The sequence below is a fragment of the Ursus arctos genome, unplaced genomic scaffold (genome assembly GCF_023065955.2).
Source record: "Ursus arctos isolate Adak ecotype North America unplaced genomic scaffold, UrsArc2.0 scaffold_21, whole genome shotgun sequence".
Lineage (NCBI taxonomy): Eukaryota > Metazoa > Chordata > Mammalia > Carnivora > Ursidae > Ursus > Ursus arctos.
The window spans coordinates 6,138,421-6,159,477 of record NW_026622886.1 but is presented as its reverse complement, the minus strand read 5'-3'; the positions used below and the strand labels follow the sequence as shown (position 1 = coordinate 6,159,477).

Sequence of the window (21,057 nt, the reverse complement as noted above, 5' to 3'; positions counted from 1 at the left end):
CCCCCAGGTCTCCCAGCCCCTCGCTCTGCGGGCGGTCATTTTCTCAGGAGACTTGTAAAAAGGCCCGAGGAGTGTACACGGGAAGCCCTCGAACACGCGCGCAGCTCGGGGCCGAAGGCCGCCCCTCCGCCATCTTTGCGCCCGCGCCGCGCCTCCGCTTCCTCCCGGGTCAGAAGTTTCGCGCCAAATTGTCCGGCCTAGAAAATGGAGCCCGGAAGGAGGCCAGGGACATGACGTCATGCGCCCCGCAGCCAATCGGCTCCGGTGGCCGGCCCGGGAGGCGGTGCTCGCGGGCGCAGAGCGGCCCAATCGCTGGCTGCGGGACCCCGGCCAGCCAATCGGGGCGCAGCGGCCGCGGCGTCCGAACGCCGCGTCTTGTTTTTCCCGCGAAACTCGGCGGCGGAGCGTGGAGGTTCCTGTGTACCCGGGTCCGGAAAGTGCGGGAAAGGGGAGGTGAGACCGGCGGGGCTGGGGGCGGGGGGCGGCGGGGGAAGGGGAGTGTGCAGGCGTCCGCACTTGAGGGCGCAGCAGGGTGGGCAGGGTCTCTCCTGGGAGGGCCGGGGTCCCCCCGCCCCGCGTTCGGAGCCGAGCCTCCGGGCATGCGAGCCGAGGCTGCGCGCCGCCGCCCGGCTCCAGCTGTTTGTCCCCGCGCCAGGCGCAGTCATGTCGGGCTTCGACGACCCCGGCATCTTCTACAGCGACAGCTTCGGGGGGGACACCGCGGCCGACGAGGGGCAGGCCCGCAAATCGCAGCTGCAGAGGCGCTTCAAGGAGTTCCTGCGGCAGTACCGAGTGGGTACCGACCGCACCGGCTTCACCTTCAAATACAGGTGCGGGATGGGGCGGGCGGGGAGGAGGGGTCGGCACGCACACCCCCCAGTGGGGAGCAGATGGACCCAGTATGAAACCGCGTCTGCACTCAGAGCCTTTTAGTGTTCTAGAGCACGGATGGGGACACGGGCCCAGCGAGGGGACGGAGCCTGTCCCAGGTCTGAGGATTTGGGTTCCAGCCGAGCTTCATCCCTGCCGTACTCGTGTGGCATTTGGTTTTGTACATTTTATACCCGAAGTTAACTTTTGAGTGGCCACCTGTTGAGTGGGCCCCTAACGACCATCTAGAACTTCTTGGGCCCTTTGGTTCTTTATCCAGGACTTGTTGCGGTTCATTTGCTTCTTGTTGGTTTCCTGTGTCATGTCTCTGAGGCCTCCTAAACTCAAGTTCTCTGTGTGTGCAAAAGGTGAAGATGGTCGGCAGGATTTATTTCACTTATGCATTCGTTCCAATCTTGCAACTTCTATTGTGTGCCAGCTGTGTGCCAGGCACTGTTCAGGGACTGAGCGACCCACCCAACCCGCTCTTCGTCATTGTCTAACCGAGGCATCGTGCCAAATCCTCGTAGGCTCAGCCTCTATCCCTCCCACCGTAAAATGCAGAGAAGGTGAATTTGTGGGTCCAGGCTTGGGCGTGACCACTTATTAGCCGAGTGACTTCCAAGTAACCGACTCGCTGTGTCATCAGTAAATGGATGTCAGCAATTCTGCGTTCCATTTATTCATGTACCAGCGAACATTGACCATGTGTGTGCCAGGCATTGTGCTAGGCACTGAGATACGAAGATGAAAAGAGAGAGTCATAGGTCAGAGAAGCTCCTAAGTCCGTGGGGGCAAGGCATAGAGGTCAACAGATAAATTACAAGGTGACAGTTCTCCCAAAGGAGGAACATAAAAGAGGAGTGAGGGAGGGCTTCCAGAGGAGCCTGCGTTGACCCTTGGCTGAGAGAAGAGTTTCAGGTGTGGAGGGCATTCCCTATAGGAGCAGTTGCATGTCTGGGTGGAGAGGTATGGGTGGCCTGTTAGAGCAAGGTGTTTTCCGGTTTGGGTCAGTGGTCCCTAAGTGTGTTTTGGGACAAGAGTCCCATGGGATGCTCCGTAAAAAGTCCGTTTGGTGGTTGATAAGACAGACACAGTCTCTGTTATCTGTGGTCTCCAGATTTGAGCTTTGTGGTTTGTTAGTCTCCGGGAGAAAGTAAAAGGCTCCAGGGGGTCCTGCAGGGAAAGAAGGGCGTCTCCCAAACTAACCTGTGGACACAGCCCTGTCTCGAGGGTTGGAGTCTCCCGCAGCCATCTCGTGGGCTGTTTCTATGGAGCTGTTTTTGGAGCATGTCTCTGTGGGCCGCAAGGACCCTCTGCAGGGCTATGTCCCAGAGCCACCTGGAACTCGATAGGTGTTTGGGAAAAGGAGTGGGGGCAGGTTGGGGGTGCAGGCGCCCCTCAGCCAGGGTTGATTTCCTCTTCTCTGTACTCCGCCCCCACCCTGCCACCTGCCCACGCCAGGGATGAGCTCAAGCGCCATTACAATCTGGGGGAGTACTGGGTCGAAGTGGAGATGGAGGACCTGGCCAGCTTCGACGAGGACCTGGCTGACTACTTGTACAAGCAGCCGGCCGAGCACTTGCAGCTGGTGAGTGGGACGCCGTCCCTGAGTCCCCTGGGGCTGGTCCTGCTCTGGTCACCAACAGCTGTCGCCTCCCTCTTCTCCAGCTCGAGGAAGCTGCCAAGGAGGTGGCTGATGAGGTGACCCGGCCCCGGCCTACAGGCGAGGAGGTGCTCCAGGACATCCAGGTCATGCTCAAGTCGGATGCCAGCCCGTCCAGCATTCGTAGCCTCAAGGTGGGTCCGCTTAGGCCAGTGGGAGGGTGACAGTGGCTGCTGCACGGTGCATAGGAGCTTCAGACACAGGCAGACTTGAGTGCCAGCTGTGTGACCCTGAGCAGCTCACTCAATCTCTGAGCCCGTTTCTTCCTCTGTAAAATTAACTCATTGAAAAGTGAGCTCCTCCTGTGGGCAAGGCATTGAGTTGGGTCATGGAGAAACAATGTTGAACTAAACGACTGCTCCTGTTCTTGTGGACTTTATATCCCCTCCCCCCCAGGGGTGTGTGTGTGTGTGTGTGTGTGTGCGCGCGCGCGTGCGGAGGGCACCCGAGTAAACCAGTGAATGTCACTCGTAATGGTTGTAGATGACTGTAGGTGCAGTGGAAGAAATCAGGGGGGTGGCCCCCTGGGAAAGACAGAGAAGGCTTCCTTGGTGGAGAACAACCCGAGCGGGCAGATAGCTGGGAGAGTATTCCAGGGAGGCCGGGTATAGCCCATGTGTGGCCTCAGTGGCAGGGAAGGCGTGGTATATGTCCAAGGCCATGTTGAAGGACAGCCAGCGTGGCTAAAGAGTGGTTGGGAAGCAGGAGCACTTGGCAGAGCCAGTCTGTCAACCAGGTGTTTGTTTTCTTAAAGATTTTATTTACTTATTTGAGAGAGTGCGCAAGCAAGCTTGAATGCAGGGGATGGAGCAAGGGAGAGGGACAAGCGGACTCCCCACTCGGCTTGGAGCCCGAAGCGGGGCCGGGTCATGACCTGAGCCAAAACCAGGAGTCGGTTATCCAGCCAGCCGAGCCACCCAGGGGTGCCCCGGGTATTTATTTGTTTTAGTCAACAAATACTGAAGGCTGGTATGCTCCAGGTGCTGGGCTAGACCCTGACTATAAGCAGACAGGACTTGCTTCTCAAGGAGCTTATGGTGGGAGAGATAGGTAAGGGACATTGAGATGGCTTCAGGAGCCGTGTATAGTCATGAAGAAAAGAGAAGAACAAGGTAAACATGACAGTGGCCGAGGGACGTGGATGGTGGTCAGTAGAGGCCTCTGAGGAAGTGATGTTGGAGTGCGTCTGAGTGATGCAGCATCAGCCTCGTGACAGCCCAAGGGAAGAGCGTTCCAGGCTCAAGGAGAAGCAGGTGCAAAGGCACTGAGGTGGGGACAGTGGCATCTTCCAAGGAATAAGAGGAAGCCAGTGTGGCCAGATCCCAGTGAGCGTGAGGCCTGGGGGAAAGGAAGAGGGAGGGGGGAAGAGGCCAGAGGGCCAGGGCCTTTCCAGCCATGGGAAGGAGCTTGGATTCTGTAAGAAGCACAGTAGGAAAACAGAGATGTTTAAGTAGAATGGGCTGAATCCATTTGCAAACCATCCCTCTGGCTGCCATGTGGAGAACTGATAGAACAGCAGGAGAGCAGTGAGCAGGAAGTGCTGATGGTCAGGACGCTGGTGGTTGTCATAGGGCTGTTGTTAGAGTCTGGGGAAGTGATGTGCGTGCCTGTGTGCGGCCCGCTCTGCAGTGGGGCCTGAGTGTCACCCATTTGGCTAATGGCACCTCCTGGTCATGCGTTGCACCCACAGGGCCGTGCTCTGGTCTTTGCTTGCATCCCCACATCCTGCAGCTCTCTTGGGGCCCCTGTCAAGCCTTCTGATGGCAGGTCTGTTCCAGAAGCAGGGCGGTGGGCTCTGGAACTTGTCAGCTTTATCTCTATTCCCAGCACCAAGGAGGGGCTCCATGCTGATGTTTGGAATCAAGCTCAGGGTCACGTGTTTGCTTCTCTGTGGAAGTGGCGCTGGATCTGTTTTGTGGGGGCAACTGTTTCGTGAGGGAGCCAAGCTTCAGCTCCCCCCAGGGACACGCTTCCTACTCTCAGACTTGTGGGAGGACACAGTGAACGGCTTGCTTTAGGTGATGGTTTTCCTGTGATGGGGAGGAGCCCTCTCTAGAAGGATCACTTGTCAGGATGGCTTGGCAGGGCTGAGGCAGCCCCCGTCCCCCTTCGGGATTCTGGAGTGCCAGGATACCTGCAGCTTTATAGCTCGTGTTCTAAAACACGTGCTCCCTGGTGGCCCCAGCAGTTCAGTGTCCCCGGGTCATGGCGGGCACATGTGCCCTTACGTACCACAGGGGGGGCCAGCGTCCTTCCTTCTCCGCCCCCCGTGTCCCAGGCTGCGGAGGGGGTGCCGGCGTGAACCTGTAGCCTGCCCGTCCCAGAGGAGCCACTGGGAACGGGAAGAAAGTGATAAAAGGAACTTCTCTTGTTTTTTGTTTTGGCTTATGGAAAATTACACACGGAGATGGAATAGTGTAATGAATTTCATGTACTTTCACCTGGGTTTAAAGGGTAACGTGTTGGCTTTTTTGCCATTTCTTTTCCTTCCTTCCTTTCCTTCCTCTCTCTCTCTTTCTTCTTTTTCTTTTCTTTTCTTTCCTTTCCTTTCCTTTCCTTTTTCCTTCCCCCCTCCCTCCCTCCCTCCCTCCCTTCCTTCCTTATTTGAGAGAGGGAGAGTGAGAAGCAGACTTTTTGCTGAGCAGAGAGCCTGATGTGGGACTCGATCCAAGGACCCTGAGATCATGACCCAAGCCGAAGGCAGGATGCTCAACTGACTGAGCCACCCAGGCACCCTGCTATTTTTTTTCTTTTTCTTTTTCTTTTTTTTTTTTTGGGGGGGGGTGGTTAAGTATTTTAATTTCATTTTTTTAAAAGATTTTGTTTATGCGAGAGAAAGAGTGCACATGCACGAACAGGGGAAGGGGCAGAGGGAGAGGGAGAAGCAGACTCTCCCTGTCGCATACGGAGCCTGATATGGGGCTTCATCCCAGGACCCCGAGATCATGGCCTGAGTTGAAGTCAGACACTTAACTGACTGAGCCTCCCAGGCACCCTTCCTAAGTTTTAAGTAAATTGCAGAAGTGCCACGTTGTCCCTAAATACTTTAGCATGCATTAGAAAAAGAGATTTTCTAGAAAGTGTTTTGTTTTCTTAATTAAGTAGACTCCACGCCCAGTATGGGGCTTGAACACAAGACCTGGAGATCAAGAGTCACATGCTCTTCGACTGAGCCAGCCAGGAGCCCCAGAAAAGGAGATTTTCATCCCAATCTCCGCTACGCCTGTGTCCCTTTAACCAACCACCCTCTCTATGGCTCTGTTGCAGTCGGACATGATGTCGCACCTGGTGAAGATCCCTGGCATCATCATCTCGGCGTCCGGGGTCCGCGCCAAGGCCACCCGCATCTCCATCCAGTGCCGGAGCTGCCGTAACACGCTCAGCAACATCGCCATGCGCCCAGGCCTGGAGGGCTATGCCCTGCCTCGGAAGTGCAACACGTGAGTGGGCCTTGCGGCTGGGCCGGGGGTGACGTGGGGGGAGACGGGAAGGGCGAGGACCAGCCGGTGCGCCGGGGCTCCAGGGCGGTGTCCTCCGTTGGCGAGCTCTGTCCCTGCCAGTACGCCCAGACAGCCTTTGGGGAACCTGGGGTTGGGAGGGAAAAGCCATATAGGGGAATGAGTCTGTCTGGAGTCTTCTGAAGCCACCTGGCTTGCCGGAGCAGCTGGCCCGGGAACACGGCACGCTCGTGCATTCGCACATTGTCGCTGACCGCATTTGCAGTGCAGGGGCAGAGAGTCTTTGGCCTCTTGGCCCCTGAAACTGAATGTTTACTCTCTGGCCCCGTACAGGAAATGATCTCCACCCCTGATCTGAAGGGCCTGCCCCCTCTCTCAGGCTGCTCCTCGGCCTCTGCTGGTCCCCCTCGGCTTCCTGACCTAAATGTTGCAGTTCCTGGGGCTTAGCTCTGCTGCTGCTTTTCTGCATTCGCTCCCTGGGTGATCTCAGGCTTTCAGTGCGGTCCACGTGCAGAGGACGCTCACACGTGCGTCTCCCCCGAGCTCTAGGGTCGGATCCGGCTGCCGGCTGGATGTCCCCATGTAGGTGTCCAGTGGATGTTACAGATTGAACGTGCCCCACGCAGACCTGACCTCTGTCGCACCCCCAGATCTGCCCTTCTGCAGCCCCTCCCCTGCACCCCAGATGGAAGTGCCATCTTTTCAGGCGCTCAGGCCCAAGTCCTTGGTCTCAGTGTTTCCTCCTCCTTGCATGTGGACAACCGGCAAGTCCTATTGGCTCTGCTCCTAGGAGTGCACGTAGAGAATCCGACCCTTTCTTAGCACCTGGCACTGCTGCCTTGCTCCATGCTGGTGTTCTCTCTCACCTGGAGTGGTGCTCCCCCGAGCCCATCCTCGTCCCCCAGTCTGTTCCTGCAGCTGGTGGAGAGGACTCTTTGCCCTGCAGGTGCCCTTCATGTCACCGAAAGTCAGGTGCTGTCCTGGCCTGCATGGCCCTCCATGGTCCTCCTCCCTCTCTCTAGGCTCAGCCTCACTGCCTCCCTCCTGTTCCTGGGATCGCTGAGCACACTTCTGGCATAGGGCCTTTGAACGTGCTGTTTCCTCTGCCCTCCACAGTCCTCGGTCTCCCTTCTGTCAGCTTTCTCTTATGTCACCTCCCAAAGGTTCCTCCATCTTACACTCCGTGCACGCGTACCTGGCTACTCTTCCCCACCTACCCGACAGCATGGGGCACTGCCGTCATTCTGTCATGCAGCCATTTGCCAGCTGGCTTTTTCAGTCTCGCCTGACCCCTGACTAGAACGTGAGCTCTATAAGAGCAGGGGCTTCTGTTCCCTGCCGTGTCCCTGGCCTGTAGGAAGGCGTCGGGCACGTGGATGCTTTGCAGGAGCATGGCTGTGACGGTTGAACTATGACTTCATTATGTGGAAGTAAAAAGAGGCCTAGACCCTGAGAACGGTCTCTAGGTGCCCAGACCCTCGCCGAGAGATCCTGGGATTTGAGTGGGTGTTTCGTAAGGTCATTGGTGATTTGGTCCCTCTACCTGTGGGGACACTGAGATCCTCATGGGAGTTGAGAGTATGACTTGTCTCGTCCCATAAGTTAATGGAGGAGCCAGGCCTGGAGCAGACCTCCCTGCTCCTGATCTGGTTCATGGTCCCCCCCACTGCTGCACTCCTTTTAAGGGCCTTGTCCAGCTTGTCCCGGAGACCCTCAACTGGCTGCTGGCCGGATCTTGTCCCCGACTCCTTGGATGGACTCCCTGGGCTTCGGGTTCTCGGGGGAGCTCTGGTGACCCTTTCTCCTCCCACCATGCAGGGATCAGGCCGGGCGCCCCAAATGCCCACTGGACCCATATTTTATCATGCCTGACAAGTGCAAGTGTGTGGACTTCCAGACCCTCAAGCTGCAGGAGCTGCCTGACGCGGTGCCTCATGGCGAGATGCCCAGACACATGCAGCTCTACTGCGACAGGTGAGGCGGGCTGGGGGTGGGCATCCACGCGGGAGGGTGGCCCTGGCTGAGGCCCGGTGAGCGTGGTGGGAGGAGAGGATGGCTTGTTCTGGAACACTTGTTCCCTGGAATGCTGGTGCTTCCCATACAGTTTCGCTTGCTCCGTCTTTCCAGAATCTGCAAAGGCTTGTGTCCCCCGCTGTGCAGTTCCAGAGCCCCCTGGAGCTCTGAGAGGCTGACTGGCTTCGTGTGCTTTGAGCCCGGGCCCTTCCTGGAGAGTCCCTGCAGCTCGGAGAGCCTCTGCCAGCCCCCCTGCCCTGCCCGCGCCCTGGGCTTTCTGATAACGTTCTTCCTTGGAACAGTTGGGAAGGAGGAGAGGTGCTCAGTTAGAGTCTGGTTCCCTCGTGGCCACCTGGGAGGAAGGCTTGGAGATGTGAGCTGCGTTCCTCACTTGGGCTTGCACACCTGGATGTGCATGCAGGTGTTCTGTGCTGCGAGTTTTTCTGAGGAGTGGATCCGTAGGTTTTGTTAACTTGGTCAGTGACGGTGGAAACTTGTAGGAGGCCGACTGGAGCAAGTTACGTGAGCTGGCAAAGGCTCAGTTTGTTCAGCAGTAAAATGGGCGTAATGACTGTCCTTAATTTCTAGTTGGGCTGCTGGGAGATGTTAATTGGAAAATGAATGTGTTTTGTACAGGTCCTTAAAGATTTTGTTTATTTATTTGAGAGAGATGGAGAGAGAGAATGAGCGGTAGGGAGGGGCAGAGGGAGAGAGAGAGAAGCAGACTCCCCGCTGAGCGGGAAGCCCGACATGGGCCCAATCCCAGGACCCAGAGATCATGACCTGAGTCGAAGGCAGACACTTAACCGGCTGAGGCACCCAGGCGCCCCTGTATGAGTTAAGTATTTGGTGTCCATTCGGTTATTCTCCAGGCATTCTGATCCAGACTTAAGAGGTGGTGTTTGGGAAAGCGCGTATGGGAGGCTCAGTCAGTTACTTAAGTGATCGACTCCTGATTTCGGCTCAGGTCATGATCTCAGGATCGTGAGATTGAGTCCCACATTGGGCTCCGTGCTGGGCGTGGAGCCTGCTTAAGATATTCTCTTTCCCTCTCTCTCCAAAATAAAGAAGAAAAAAAAAAGCGGTGCATGGGAAGGGGCGCCCTAGAATGCTCTCAAGGCCATGACTGCGACTCTGCTTTATGGGAGGTGACTCCGGCACGTAAAGCACGTTTGGGTCTGTTTCCTCACTTGATCCCACGACAGTTGAGCAGGTCCGATCACTTTATCACTGCCCCCCGCTTTCGCCAAGCTCAGAGAGGTGTGGTGACTTCACTGAGGTCACACAGCTTCTAAGTGGTAGAGTGAAGATATATGTCCCCGTGTCCCCCTGCACCACACTGGTTCTCACTGGAGCGACTCCTTGTTTCAGTGTCTTAGTTTTGAGAAGGGGACGTGGACGTCCAGGGGCAGGAGGTGCCCAAGCTTGTGGAGCTCCGAAGAGGCAGAAATGGGGGAGAGGCCCTTGCAGAGAGGCTGGGGGCCTGAGGAAGGCTTCCCCCGAGGTGGCCGAGAGGAGCCCCATGGCGAGTCTGGCAGCAGATAAGATGGCAGTGGGGCTTCTGAAGCCTGGGATGGGCTAGCGCGAGCCTCCCCTGTGGCCCCAGCCAGCAGAGCAAATGAACCCTTGAGGGCAGGGAAGGGTCAGGCCACCACCACGACCAAGGGTGCTCAGTGCTGTCTGTCCTGTGGGCAGCTGAGTCCTGCGTGCTTGGAGTGGGGGCCCTGGGGGAAGGAGAGGTCTGGAGTACCAGTGCTCAGGTGGACCGTGAGTGTTACAGGGTGGGTGAGAGGGTCAGGGACTCACTCACTCTCCTCTCTGTCTCTCCTTCCCCCCCGTCTCCTCAGGTACCTGTGTGACAAGGTCGTCCCGGGGAACAGGGTCACCATCATGGGCATCTACTCCATCAAGAAGTTTGGCCTGACCTCCAGCAGGGGCCGCGACAGGGTGGGTGTGGGCATCCGGAGCTCCTACATCCGTGTGCTGGGCATCCAGGTGGACACAGATGGCTCTGGTGAGTTGGCTTTGGGGCCCCGGCTGTGCTGTATCCTGGACCGAGCCCCTGCCATCTCGCCCCGAGGTGATGGTTGGGCCTCCTGCTGTCCCTGTCTCCACCCTTCCCAGTGGCCCCCAAGGGCCTCTGTCATCTGGCACTCTAGCTCCTCAGACGCGCCTTCCCCTCACTCACTGGACTGCAAGCACAGGCCCACTCCTGATGGGGAGTCTTGGGGTGTCTCTCCTCAGGCTTATGCCATCCAGGCTCTGAGGTCCTTCCCTGCAGGGGTCACTGACTGGGCTGGCCAGGGTCGGCCTCACACAGCATTCACATTCCTCACCCAGGCCGCAGCTTTGCCGGGGCCGTGACCCCCCAGGAAGAGGAGGAGTTCCGGCGCCTGGCCGCCCTCCCCAATGTCTACGAGGTCATCTCCAAGAGCATCGCTCCGTCCATCTTCGGGGGCACAGACATGAAGAAGGCCATTGCCTGCCTGCTATTTGGGGGCTCCCGGAAGAGGTGGGGGCCCAGTCCCGCCATACCTGGGGAGGGGACGGGTGACTTGGCCCATAGGAGGATAGCCGTCGATGGTCAGGATTTGAATGTTCTCATTTTCCTGGGTCCCTCAGCCTTGCCTGCTACTCCCAGGCCCCTTCGCCAGCTCCCAGGCTTGCTGTCAGCTGGCTAGTGGCTAATCCATGCTCTCCTACCTGGAGGGATCCCCTCACTCGAGCTGGGGTGGACTGGGGGAGGGGGGCTAGCAGGTGCAGTGGGGAGAGCTCTGGGCTTGGGGTCTGGAGACCAGAGATTAAATCTGTTTTGCTGCTTATTTCCTGTGTGACCTTGGGTGAGAGACCCCATCTCTCTGGACCCAAGTTTCCATGGGGACAGGACAGGTGAGAACCCAGCCCTTGCAGGACAGCACGTGTCCTCTTGAAACTAGAAAGTAGCAGAGCTAGGGAAGATAACATTACCAGCAGCTACCACTTACTGGGGTCTCACTATACACCTGGCTTTCTTGCAAGCGCTTTTGTGTGTCCGACACCTTGCCAGTCCTCACAGTCACCCTCAGAGGAAGCTCTGACCAAGCCCACTTTGGAGGTGAGGAAGTTGAGGCACGAAGAGCTAAAGGGACTTGCTGAGAGGCACATCAGCGGGGCCCGGATCCTGTCCATCCGGTGTCTGTCACACTGTGCTGCCCATGGGCTGCTGGGGCCCCCCTTTCCTTTCCAGCCACGAGGGCTGTCTGATCAGACACTTACCAATTGTGCACCTGCCCTTAGTGCTGTGTCCTTGGCTGTCCCTGGCCTGGAGGCAAGCTCTCTCCTCCATCGTTACCACGGGTGAGGCTAGGGGATATGGTTGTGAATGAGGGTCCCGCCCCAGAGCTCTTGCCTGTCTGCAGCTCAGGCTCGCGATGCGGGTTGTGAGGCTGACTGCCAGCTTGCCCTGTGACCAGCCTGAGTCCCAGCCTGGCCCACCTGCCCGTCCTCCCCCAGGCTCCCCGATGGACTCACCCGCCGAGGAGACATCAACCTGCTGATGCTGGGGGACCCGGGGACAGCCAAGTCCCAGCTGCTGAAGTTTGTGGAGAAGTGCTCTCCCATCGGGGTGAGTGCCTGGGACACGCCGCTCTGCTCGGCCGCTGCCTTAGGAAGGCAGGCTGTAGACAGGGCCACCCGGTGCCTGGGCCTTCCTCGGCGGACCAGCTCACCAGAATCTCTTCCTTGTGCCTCTTGGCTGCGGTCAGGACAGCACAGAGTGGAGGAAGGCGACTGATGGGGGTGGGGCGGTTTGGGGTGGCAGGTGGAGTGTGGCCAGAGAGGCGGCATGGGCTTGCGGTCTCAGCCTGGCCGGTAGCTAGCTGGCCGTGGACCTTGAGCAAGTTGCCTCGTCTCCCTGAGACTCCGTTTATCCACCCACTAAGTCGTGACATTGGTCATCGCACGAAGATCAAGGGCCAGGCACTGTTCACAGCCCATTGTGTACTGGCCTCATGCTCTGCTCCCTGTGCGGTGGGTGCTGTGACCCCTTTTAAGGAGGAGGAAGCTGGGGTACAGAATAGCTCAGTCTTGCCCAGGGTCCCACAGTGAGTAAGTGGGAGCGCAGGGATTTGACCCCGAGTGTGTGGTAGGCGGGGTCCTCTGTGCAGTGATCAGTGGGTCTGATTTGAGCCCGAGTATGTGGTAGGCGGGGTCCTCTGTGCAGTGATCAGTGGGTCTGATTTGAGCCCGAGTGTGTGGTAGGCGGGGTCCTCTGTGCAGTGATCAGTAGGGTCTGGGGGCTCAGAGTGGGGGAAGATGACCCGCGGGACAGGGTTGTGCGGGGGGAGGTGTGGTCTGGGGGGAGATAAGAAGTGCCAGGCGTTCATGCCACAGCCACGTGATAGAAACACACGTGTGCTACTGTCTGAGCCACGGGGGTGGTTTCCAGTTTTCTGGTAGCCCTGGTAAAAACTTAAAGGAGCAGGTGAGTTTAATTTTAATATTTTATCCCAAGTGTTACTGTTTTAGCCTGTGGCTTAATATAAAAAACACCACGGCATGCTTGACGTTCGCTTTTGTTAGCACTTAAGTTTGAAAGCGTGTGTATTTTATATTCTCAAGCCGACCTCACGCCGGACCTGCCACGGTGGCAGCTTGTGGCACGCGGATCTGTACAAAGATGACGGGACTGGGGAGGGGGAAGCTTTTTCTTAGCAGTCAAGAGTCCCCATCCCAGCCTTGAGACCTCCTGGACGTGTGGCCTCTCCTCTGGGCCTCAGTTTGCTCATCTGTGAGCCGGGCCCCCAAGCGCTGCTTCTTAGGGCTGTGGTGGGGCTCAGGTGGCCGTGGATGTGGACAGCCCCTGGTGGAGAACCTCCCGTCCAGGCTGGTGCCGGGGCGGCCTTCCGACCCAAACAGAGGAGCACGGGTTCTGTTCTGCAGCTAGCTTTGATGCGTGACCTTGGGCGAGCCCCGTCAGTCTGGGCCCTGGAGTCTGTGGGGTCAGGGCCTGGAGCTGGGTCGTGTCCTGACAGCTCCCCCACCCCCAGGTGTACACCTCTGGGAAAGGCAGCAGTGCGGCCGGCCTGACAGCCTCGGTGATGAGGGACCCCTCGTCCCGGAACTTCATCATGGAAGGCGGAGCCATGGTGCTGGCTGATGGTGGGGTCGTCTGTATTGACGAGTTCGACAAGGTGGGTCTGACGGGGAGGTGGTGGCCGAAAGGTCGGTGGCACCTCATGGTCATGGGGCTGGAGGCGTGGCCTTCTGGGCTCAGACAGCAGAAACCACCTCTGACTCGGACACTGGTGTTAGGTCCTGGGCCTGTCACTAGAGAGAAGTAGTTGAAGCTCTCTGAGCCTTAGTTTCCCCATCTGGAGAGTGGGGACAGGAGAGCCAAGCCCACATGGCTCACTGTCACCAGGGCGAGAGGCCGCCTACTCCTGCCGTGGGCCGGGCTGAGTCGGGACTTGGGACTGGTCGGCACTGCAGTTTTCCTGCCGCCCCGCTGTCCCGCTCCCTCGCCTGGGTCTCACAGACGTTTCTGCCCCACACAGATGCGGGAAGACGACCGAGTGGCAATCCACGAGGCCATGGAGCAGCAGACCATCTCTATAGCTAAGGTGAGCGGCTGCCGTCCAGCCTGGCCCAGCCACGCGGAGGGTGCTGGCCCGGGGCTGCGATCCGGCCCCAGCCTCAGGCTGCTTGGAGCAACCCGGGCTGGAGCTCATTTGCCCGTTTGCCCGGTCTCTGCTGGCGGCAGCACTCGGCCTGTGCACGTGTATGCCCGGGGGAGACATGTGCCCCGGTTCTCATCTCTGTCGTCTGCTCCCCTCCTCCTGCCTCTCAGGCTGGGATCACCACCACCCTCAACTCCCGCTGCTCCGTCCTGGCTGCCGCCAACTCGGTGTTCGGTCGCTGGGATGAGACGAAGGGCGAGGACAACATCGATTTTATGCCCACCATCTTGTCCCGCTTTGACATGATCTTCATCGTCAAGGATGAGCACAACGAGGAGAGGGATGTGGTGCGTCAGGAGCTGGCTGGGGCCATGGGAGCCAGGCCTGCGGTCCTGGGGGGAGGGTAAACAAAGGGCTTGGCCCAAAGTCCTGCCTGTCAGACCTGCCTGTAGGCGGGCAGCCCCAGGGGCGTGGCGTGGCTGTGGCCCGCAGAGAACGCTGGACTAGGGGTCCGGAGTCTTGCCTCCTGCTGGGGCTGTCCTGTACAGTTGGGTAAATCATTCGCTCCCTGGGCTCAGCACCTTGTATACGAGACAAGGGAGTTGACCTTTGCAAGTGATAGAACCCCAGCTCTGGTCAGAACGTCTCTGGAAGGAACAGAACGGCTTATGTAATGGACAAGCCTAGAGGTGTGAGGCCCATCGGATCCGGGGCTTGCTGTCACCAGAGCCCTCTGTTTCTGCCCCTCTGCTCGGCCTCGCTTGCTGGAGGCTTCTTCTTAGGCAGCTGCAGATTAGGCCCCGGCAGCTGTGGGATTTTGTCTAATCAGCTCATAGCTCACAAGGAAAGAGGGGGCCGCCTCCTTTCTATGAGTACTGGCTCTGCCTGCTCCCCGCTCCCTGCCTGTCAACTTCGTTGTTGGTACCCAGGCTCGGGAGAGCCTGTGGGCTGACCCAGGGTCCCCTTTGTCCCCCCAGATGCTGGCCAAACACGTCATCACTCTGCATGTGAGTGCACTGACCCAGACCCAGGCCGTGGAGGGTGAGGTCGACCTGGCCAAGCTGAAGAAGTTCATTGCCTACTGCCGAGCGTGAGTCCTGCACGCGGGCCCTGTGGAAGTGGGGTGGCCCGGCTTTCCTGCCGTGGGAGAGAACCCTGAAGCCTGGGCCTGCTTCTCACTCAGGGTGCCTGAGATGAGGCCCTTCTTAGGGTTTTGGCTCTGCTCCTTTCTGACCTTGTACAGGTCACTCTGTGGCTCTTGGCCTCAGTTTCCCCATTACTAAAACGAGGGTGTAGGACCTAGAAGGTCTTGCAGACCCCCGGGACTCTCCCGTGCAGGGAGGCAGTGCAGTGCAGACATCGTGGACGTGGGCTCTGGGTAATGTCCACCCCCACTCTGTGACCTAGGGCAAGTCGGTTGACCTCTGAGCCTCGCTTTCCCTGGACTGGTGTGGCCTAGGGTATTCGTGAGGACCGCATGGGTGATTGAGAGCTTGGCAGAGCCCTGCACCGAGGAGTCATTCAGGAAACGGCAGCTGCGCCTTCTAGTCTTGTTTCTCTCACAGAAAGCCAATAATAGTCATCACGTGTATAGTCACTGGTCTGTGCCAGGCGTTCCTGAGTGTTTCACGTGCAAATGAGCTTTCGCCCTGTCCCGATGCCTTTGCGGGTGCTGTAGTAAGCAGCAGGTGGGACTGAGGCAGAGAAGTGGAGGGAAAGTAGGGTTAGGTGACGCGTTCAAGGTCCTAAGTGGGAGGTAGCAGAGCGAGGATTTGAACTCAAGTACCTGGCTCTAGGGGCTGTGCTGTTAAGTCTGGTGCTAAGAACCTGCACATGGCCTCAGTTTCTCTTGGAGGTAAAACCTGAGGGCAGGGGAATCTTCGTGGGCCCCTCCATGGGGAAGTGAGGCGCTGTAGTCAGATGGGTCTCGAACTCACCCCCTCCATTGGTGTGCTGAGCAGTGCAGTGCCCAGCAGTCCTGGGTCCTCGTCACGGTTCTGAGCTCCTTCTGGCCCCGTCCTCGGGCTTGGCCCCAGGTGTGTCTTGCCCCACCTCAGTGCTTCCCTCCTTCTGGCCTCTGTCCTCTCGTCCTCAGGATGAGGGTGAGATTAGGTGATATAAGCATTTCCCTGAATCAAAGACTGTCTCTTGGCTGGGGGACACGGTGGGTGCCCCCAGATTCCTTCCTGGCCTCAGGAAGGAGCAGCTAGCTGCTCCTTACCGTCCTGCAGGAGATGTGGCCCCCGGCTGTCGGCAGAGGCCGCAGAGAAGCTGAAGAACCGGTATATCATCATGCGGAGCGGAGCCCGTCAGCATGAGAGGGACAGTGACCGCCGCTCCAACATCCCCATCACCGTGCGGTGAGCGGGCGCGGGCGGGCCGGGTGCGGGAGGGCCGGACGGGCTTCGGTTTACAAAGCAGGGTGTGCCCAGCCAGCCCGGGCCCAGGGTCACCCCTTGCTGACCACAGTGCAGGCCCGTAGTATGGGCTGTTAGTCAGGGAGGCTTTTGGGAGTAGAAACAGTGGCCTCTCTCATTCTGTGTATTTCTTGGCTTATTTTAAGGTTGGGAAAACTTGGAATCCTGTTTTGTGAATTTTGTCTGGCTTCCCTCATTGCAGGGAAGGCTGCGGGTGCGGGAAGGGTCCAGTCATGGGAGTTACGAGACCTGGGTCCTAGACTCTGGCCCACTGTGTGACTGCAGGGAAACTGCTTTTCTCTGGACCTCCAGTTTTCAGAGTTCTTAACTCCTCATTCTTGTGAGTTTATACAGTGGAGAATAGTGATTAGGAGCTTGGCCCTACCTGGGCTGCCTCCTGCCTCTAGCACTGAGGAGTTAGAAGTGAATTTGGCTGTGTGTAATAGAAAACCCAAATAAAGTAGAGTAAGCAAATTGGAAGTTTGTTTCTCTCTCATGTAAAAACGTTTGAGGGTAGGTGGTCCAGGACTGATGTGATGGCTCCTCAGAGTCATTGGCAGCTCAGGCTCATCCTCATAGTCCAAGATGGCTGCTGGAACTTCAGCCCTCACCTCTGCATTCCAGGTGACAGGAAAGGAAGGAGAAGGAGGGCCTATGTTTTCAGGACATTTCCTGAAATCCCCACAAAACATTTGAACTTAGAACTAAGGCCACACCTTAGTCACATGGACACATCTAGATGTGGGAGAGGCTGGGAAATGTCTTTAGCTGGGTGCCACATGCTGGAGTCGACATTGGTTCCATGACTGAGGAGGAAAGGGAGATGGATCATGGGGACCGCAGGCAGTCTCCCCCGTGGCCTTCCTACGTTGGGCAGGCACCTCCCTGACATGGCGCAGGGCGGGACGTGAGCTGAGGCCACCCCGTCGCCCCCGTGCAGGCAGTTGGAGGCCATCGTGCGCATCGCGGAGGCCCTCAGCAAGATGAAACTGCAGCCCTTCGCCACAGAGGCCGACGTGGAGGAGGCTCTGCGGCTCTTCCAGGTGTCCACGCTGGACGCGGCCTTGTCTGGCACTCTGTCAGGTGAGCAGACGCGGGCACGTGGGCTTGGTGGGTCCCGGCTCGGGGGCCCCCGGGGCCCGGGCAGCATCCCGGAGGCCTGGAGCATTCGTCGCTTCTGTGCGGTTGTGCAGCGTCTCTGAGCTTCCTCTGGGCGGTCAGCCGCCTTCCCCGTTCTCCCTGCCCAGCCATCTTCCTCACAGATGAGAACCAGCAGCTTCTCTTCCAGACGCTCGAACACAGCCCTCGTGACCCCGTTAATTGTTAAGGACTGTAACTTTGTCATTGTCTGAGAACGGTAGCACTCCTGCTTGTGAGCTCAGCCATTCTGAGCGCTTCCAAAGCTCTTTCCCTCATGGACTTCCAGCTGCTGTCCAGAAGCCAGCTGGGCCCTTAGAAATAAGATGGACACTCAGAGGCCTTCTCGTGGTGCCAGCCTGGCCTGTCGCGTAGCTTGACCCTTAGCCAGTGTGGGTCAAACCACTGTCAGTCCCACTGCCTGTTTCAGCTTCAGTCCTCCAGCAGATTGTTCTGGAGCACAGACTGTGTGCCAGGGTCTCCTGGGATAGATTCATTCCTTCCCCCAGTGGGGTGTGGTATTTACCAGATGCTGTTCCAGGTGTTGGGGTGTAAGAGGGAACAGATTTCCATGTCCCTGCCTTGTGGGCCTCTCCTTCTAAGCGGGGGGAGAGACAGCAAAGGCAGATAGATCAGGTTTAGGCAGTCAAAAGTGGAGGGGGAGCGGCAGGGGGATTCTGACAGGCCAGATATATTGGAGGAGGATAGGATGCCTCCCCATCAGGAGGGTGGTCAGGACGGCCTCTCTGAGGAGGTGACATTATAGAGGCAGTGGTGTGAGAGAACATAAGGCTCTGTGTGTTGGGGAGGTGGTGGTAAAGAACTCTCTAGGCAGAGGGAAGGCTCAGCGTCGTGCCTCTAAGGAGGGAGCAGGTTTGGCGGGTTCGAGGGCCAGTGGGGCTGGTACCTGGGGTGGTGGAAGGGGCCTGATCACCCCCACCCTCCCCTTGGCGAAGGCTGTCTCCGCCTAGGAGGGGATTTCTGTCCCGTGAGACATTTGCTAATGGAGAGCTCTCTGGGATGCTGATGCATGGAGGTCAGGTGTGATTTGGGACAGTGGAATTGGATTTGGGCCTTGTAGGCTGTGTAGACCCCTTTCAACCTGGAGCCTTGAAAGCCGTCCCAGTGGCTTTGCTGGCCATGCCCCACCCTCTCCTTAGCTGAAACCCCCAGGCATCTGTGGGCCTTGGTCAGCGGGAGAGACTCACCCAGCAGTAGGAGGGGAAAGTCAGGAGCCTCCCGCTTGCCTGGGCTCCTTGGGGGCAGCCTGGCCCCCCTCCTGTGTTGCTGGTGGCTTCAGCTCTCTGAGCTCTGCTTCTCCTGGAACTTTGTCCCTGCTGCCTGACAAGCCAGATGGGGTCCACGTGTAACCAGCATTCTCACAAAGTCAGCTGCTGTCCCTCCTCAGAGCCCTCCACTGGCCTCTTCTCCAGAATCAAAGCAAAACTCGTGCCATGGCCTGTGGCTCCGACCTGACCCCTGGTCTCTGGCCTGGCCACGTCCCTAGCCCCTGGACTGGTTTTTGAGGGAAGTCAGGTTTCTACCTCCACGCCTTTGCACCTGCCATTCCCTCTGGCTGGAGCATCCTTCCGCACAGGTGTGCCTCGGCCCCTGCCTTCAGGGCTCTGCTGAGCCATCTGCTCAGGCCTGCACTGTCCCCGCATGCTGTTCCCCTTCTTCGGGGTGTTTCTTCTTCTTCTTCTCGTTTTGTTTTTTTTCTTTTTTTAAGTTTTTCTGATCCATCTTCCTTGGTTCAGGGGCCTTGTCTGTCCATCCCTCCATCCCACCATGGGCAGACTGAGATCCTTGGCACCCTGTTCCCACCCAGCTGTCCCCCTCTGCCCACAGGGGTGGAGGGCTTTACCAGCCAGGAGGACCAGGAGCTGCTGAGCCGCATCGAGAAGCAGCTGAAGCGCCGCTTTGCCATCGGCTCCCAGGTGTCCGAGCATAGCATCATCCAGGACTTCACCAAGCAGGTGGGCCTTCCCTGGGGCCTGGCAGCAGGGCCGGGGGTGCTCTTGCTGGCTCCCGTAGCCTGCTTCCCACCCGCCTGGCAGCTGTGGCCTGTGGCTCAGCAGACAGGCCTGGGAAGGGGACGGGGCAGCTGTTCCTTGTCCTGGACCTGTTCCTGTCATTTGTGCCCTAGGGAGTGCTTCAGTCTGGGGAGGGGAAGGTTTTCTGTCCCGTTAGGGGAGAGGATGGGGGGGGGTTTGGTGTTCTGGTAAAACCACAGCCAGGCTCCCCCAGCCCTTACCATTGATCCCTTCCCCCACTGCCTGGGTTTTATGGGGTTGGGGGCGGGGGCAGAGCCAGGAGGCTGAGCCGTCTTGCTCATGGAGGACAATGCTCCTGACCCCAGAGAGAGGAGTGAGGCTTTCTAGATGCTGTGGAGAACCTGTGGTCTTTACGAACCACCGGAACAGTCCATCAGTTTCTGGTTTGAGCTCCTCTTCGGGTACGTCGTCTTGCTTCAGCCTTTAGAGCAGTGTCCCCCGGTAGGTGGGGGCACGCCCATTCTGTAGGCGAGCAGACCGAGGCTTAGAGAGGTTTAGGGTGTCAGGAGCTTGGGTTCTGGAGTCAGATGGACTCTGTTGAAGTCCCAGCTCTGCCACTTAATTGCTGTGTGACTTTGAGCGAGCGACTTCACCTCTTTGGGCCTCAGCTCCTGCCTTGAAACATGGGAGGAAGAGGGAGAGGGAGTTGACGTGCAGAACAGAGCCTTGCAGGTCCTAGGTGCTCAGGGCGTTTGAGCTCTTAGGAGCCACGGAGATGGGGGGTGAAGGTCTTTTCTAAACCGGAACATTCTCTGGGAGCAGGGAGGATAGGAGGGCCGGGCGGGTGAGCCAGCGGGGTGCTCTGGGGTCCCCTCGGGAGGCATGCTCCTGCATCTGGCCTTCTGTCTGCAGAAATACCCGGAGCACGCCATCCACAAGGTCCTGCAGCTCATGTTACGGCGGGGCGAGATCCAGCACCGCATGCAGCGCAAGGTCCTGTACCGCCTCAAGTGATGCGCCTCCAGGCCTCCTACGCCTCCCGCCCCGCACTCTGCCGCCCCCCCCCCCCCCCCGCCTCACTGCCTCCGGGCATCTGCTTCTGCTGCGGGGCCAGGAAATGTGCTTTGGAGGATTGGGGAAATAATAAAGCCATGGTGTGTGTACGCTGTGGGCTTTGTGCTGGGGAGCCTGCCGCCACCCCCCGTCTTGCCGTCACAGCAGAGCAGGTGTGGGGGCAGGACCAGCCTTGCAGCCGGACGGAGCGGGGCTTCTGACCTGCAGCTGCCACTTGGGCTCTTGGGCGAGGCGCTTACATTCCGGGCTCCGGGTTCTTGAATTTGTCGGTGGGGACGGTACGGCCAGTTTCTCGCCCCCGACGGTGAGAATGTCGGTGGACCCGGCATGCGTGGAAGGGCCCTGGAGAGCATGGAAGGTTGGCCGCCTCCACTGTTCCTCAGGGGACTGGTCGGGGGGCAGGGGTCGTGGATTTGCCTTGGGCTTGCTGATTCAGCAAACCTTTCTGTGCCTCAGTTTCCCGATCCATAATGGGATGGGGCTCCTGCTTTACAAGGTTGTGTTTAGGATAAGTGGCAGCAAAGTGCCCAGGAAGGACGGGGTTAGAGTGGTGAGACTCCGGTGGCGTGTGGGATTTGGGGCATGCGTTCCCCCAGGCCTTCGAGCAAAGTCGCTAAGAGCGAAGGTTCTGGGATTCTGTGGACCGGTTTGCTCCTGGTGGGCCACCCACAGCTGGGTGGCCTTCGCTCCGGCACTAGCCAGACTTCTCTGGGCTTGAGGATAGGCCTTCATTTGTTTTGCTGTTTCCTTTTTTTTTTTTGGTCTAGTTAA

General features: G+C 58.3%; 1 protein-coding gene across 1 annotated transcript; it reads left to right on the top strand.

The window, feature by feature from the left end:
* Positions 1–342: 342 nt before the first annotated feature.
* Positions 343–20,375, top strand: MCM5 (minichromosome maintenance complex component 5). The gene is made up of 17 exons (XM_026499710.4): positions 343–453; positions 656–830; positions 2,335–2,461; positions 2,542–2,670; positions 5,804–5,976; positions 7,813–7,968; positions 9,855–10,021; positions 10,348–10,519; positions 11,500–11,611; positions 13,035–13,178; positions 13,542–13,607; positions 13,835–14,011; positions 14,642–14,754; positions 15,896–16,024; positions 17,022–17,164; positions 19,067–19,194; positions 20,125–20,375. The coding sequence occupies exons 2-17, from the start codon at positions 664–666 to the stop codon at positions 20,224–20,226; spliced, it is 2,205 nt and encodes a 734-aa protein (XP_026355495.1). The 5' UTR covers positions 343–453; positions 656–663; the 3' UTR covers positions 20,227–20,375.
* The last annotated feature ends 682 nt before the right edge of the window (positions 20,376–21,057 follow it).

Coding starts and splice junctions, on each gene's coding strand:
- MCM5 (XM_026499710.4), top strand. CDS start 664: ATGTCGGGCTTCGACGACCCCGGCATCTTCTACAGCGACAGCTTCGGG. Junction 2,462..2,541: donor CGGCCGAGCACTTGCAGCTG/GTGAGTGGGACG, acceptor CCTCTTCTCCAG/CTCGAGGAAGCTGCCAAGGA. Junction 17,165..19,066: donor CTTGTCTGGCACTCTGTCAG/GTGAGCAGACGC, acceptor CTCTGCCCACAG/GGGTGGAGGGCTTTACCAGC.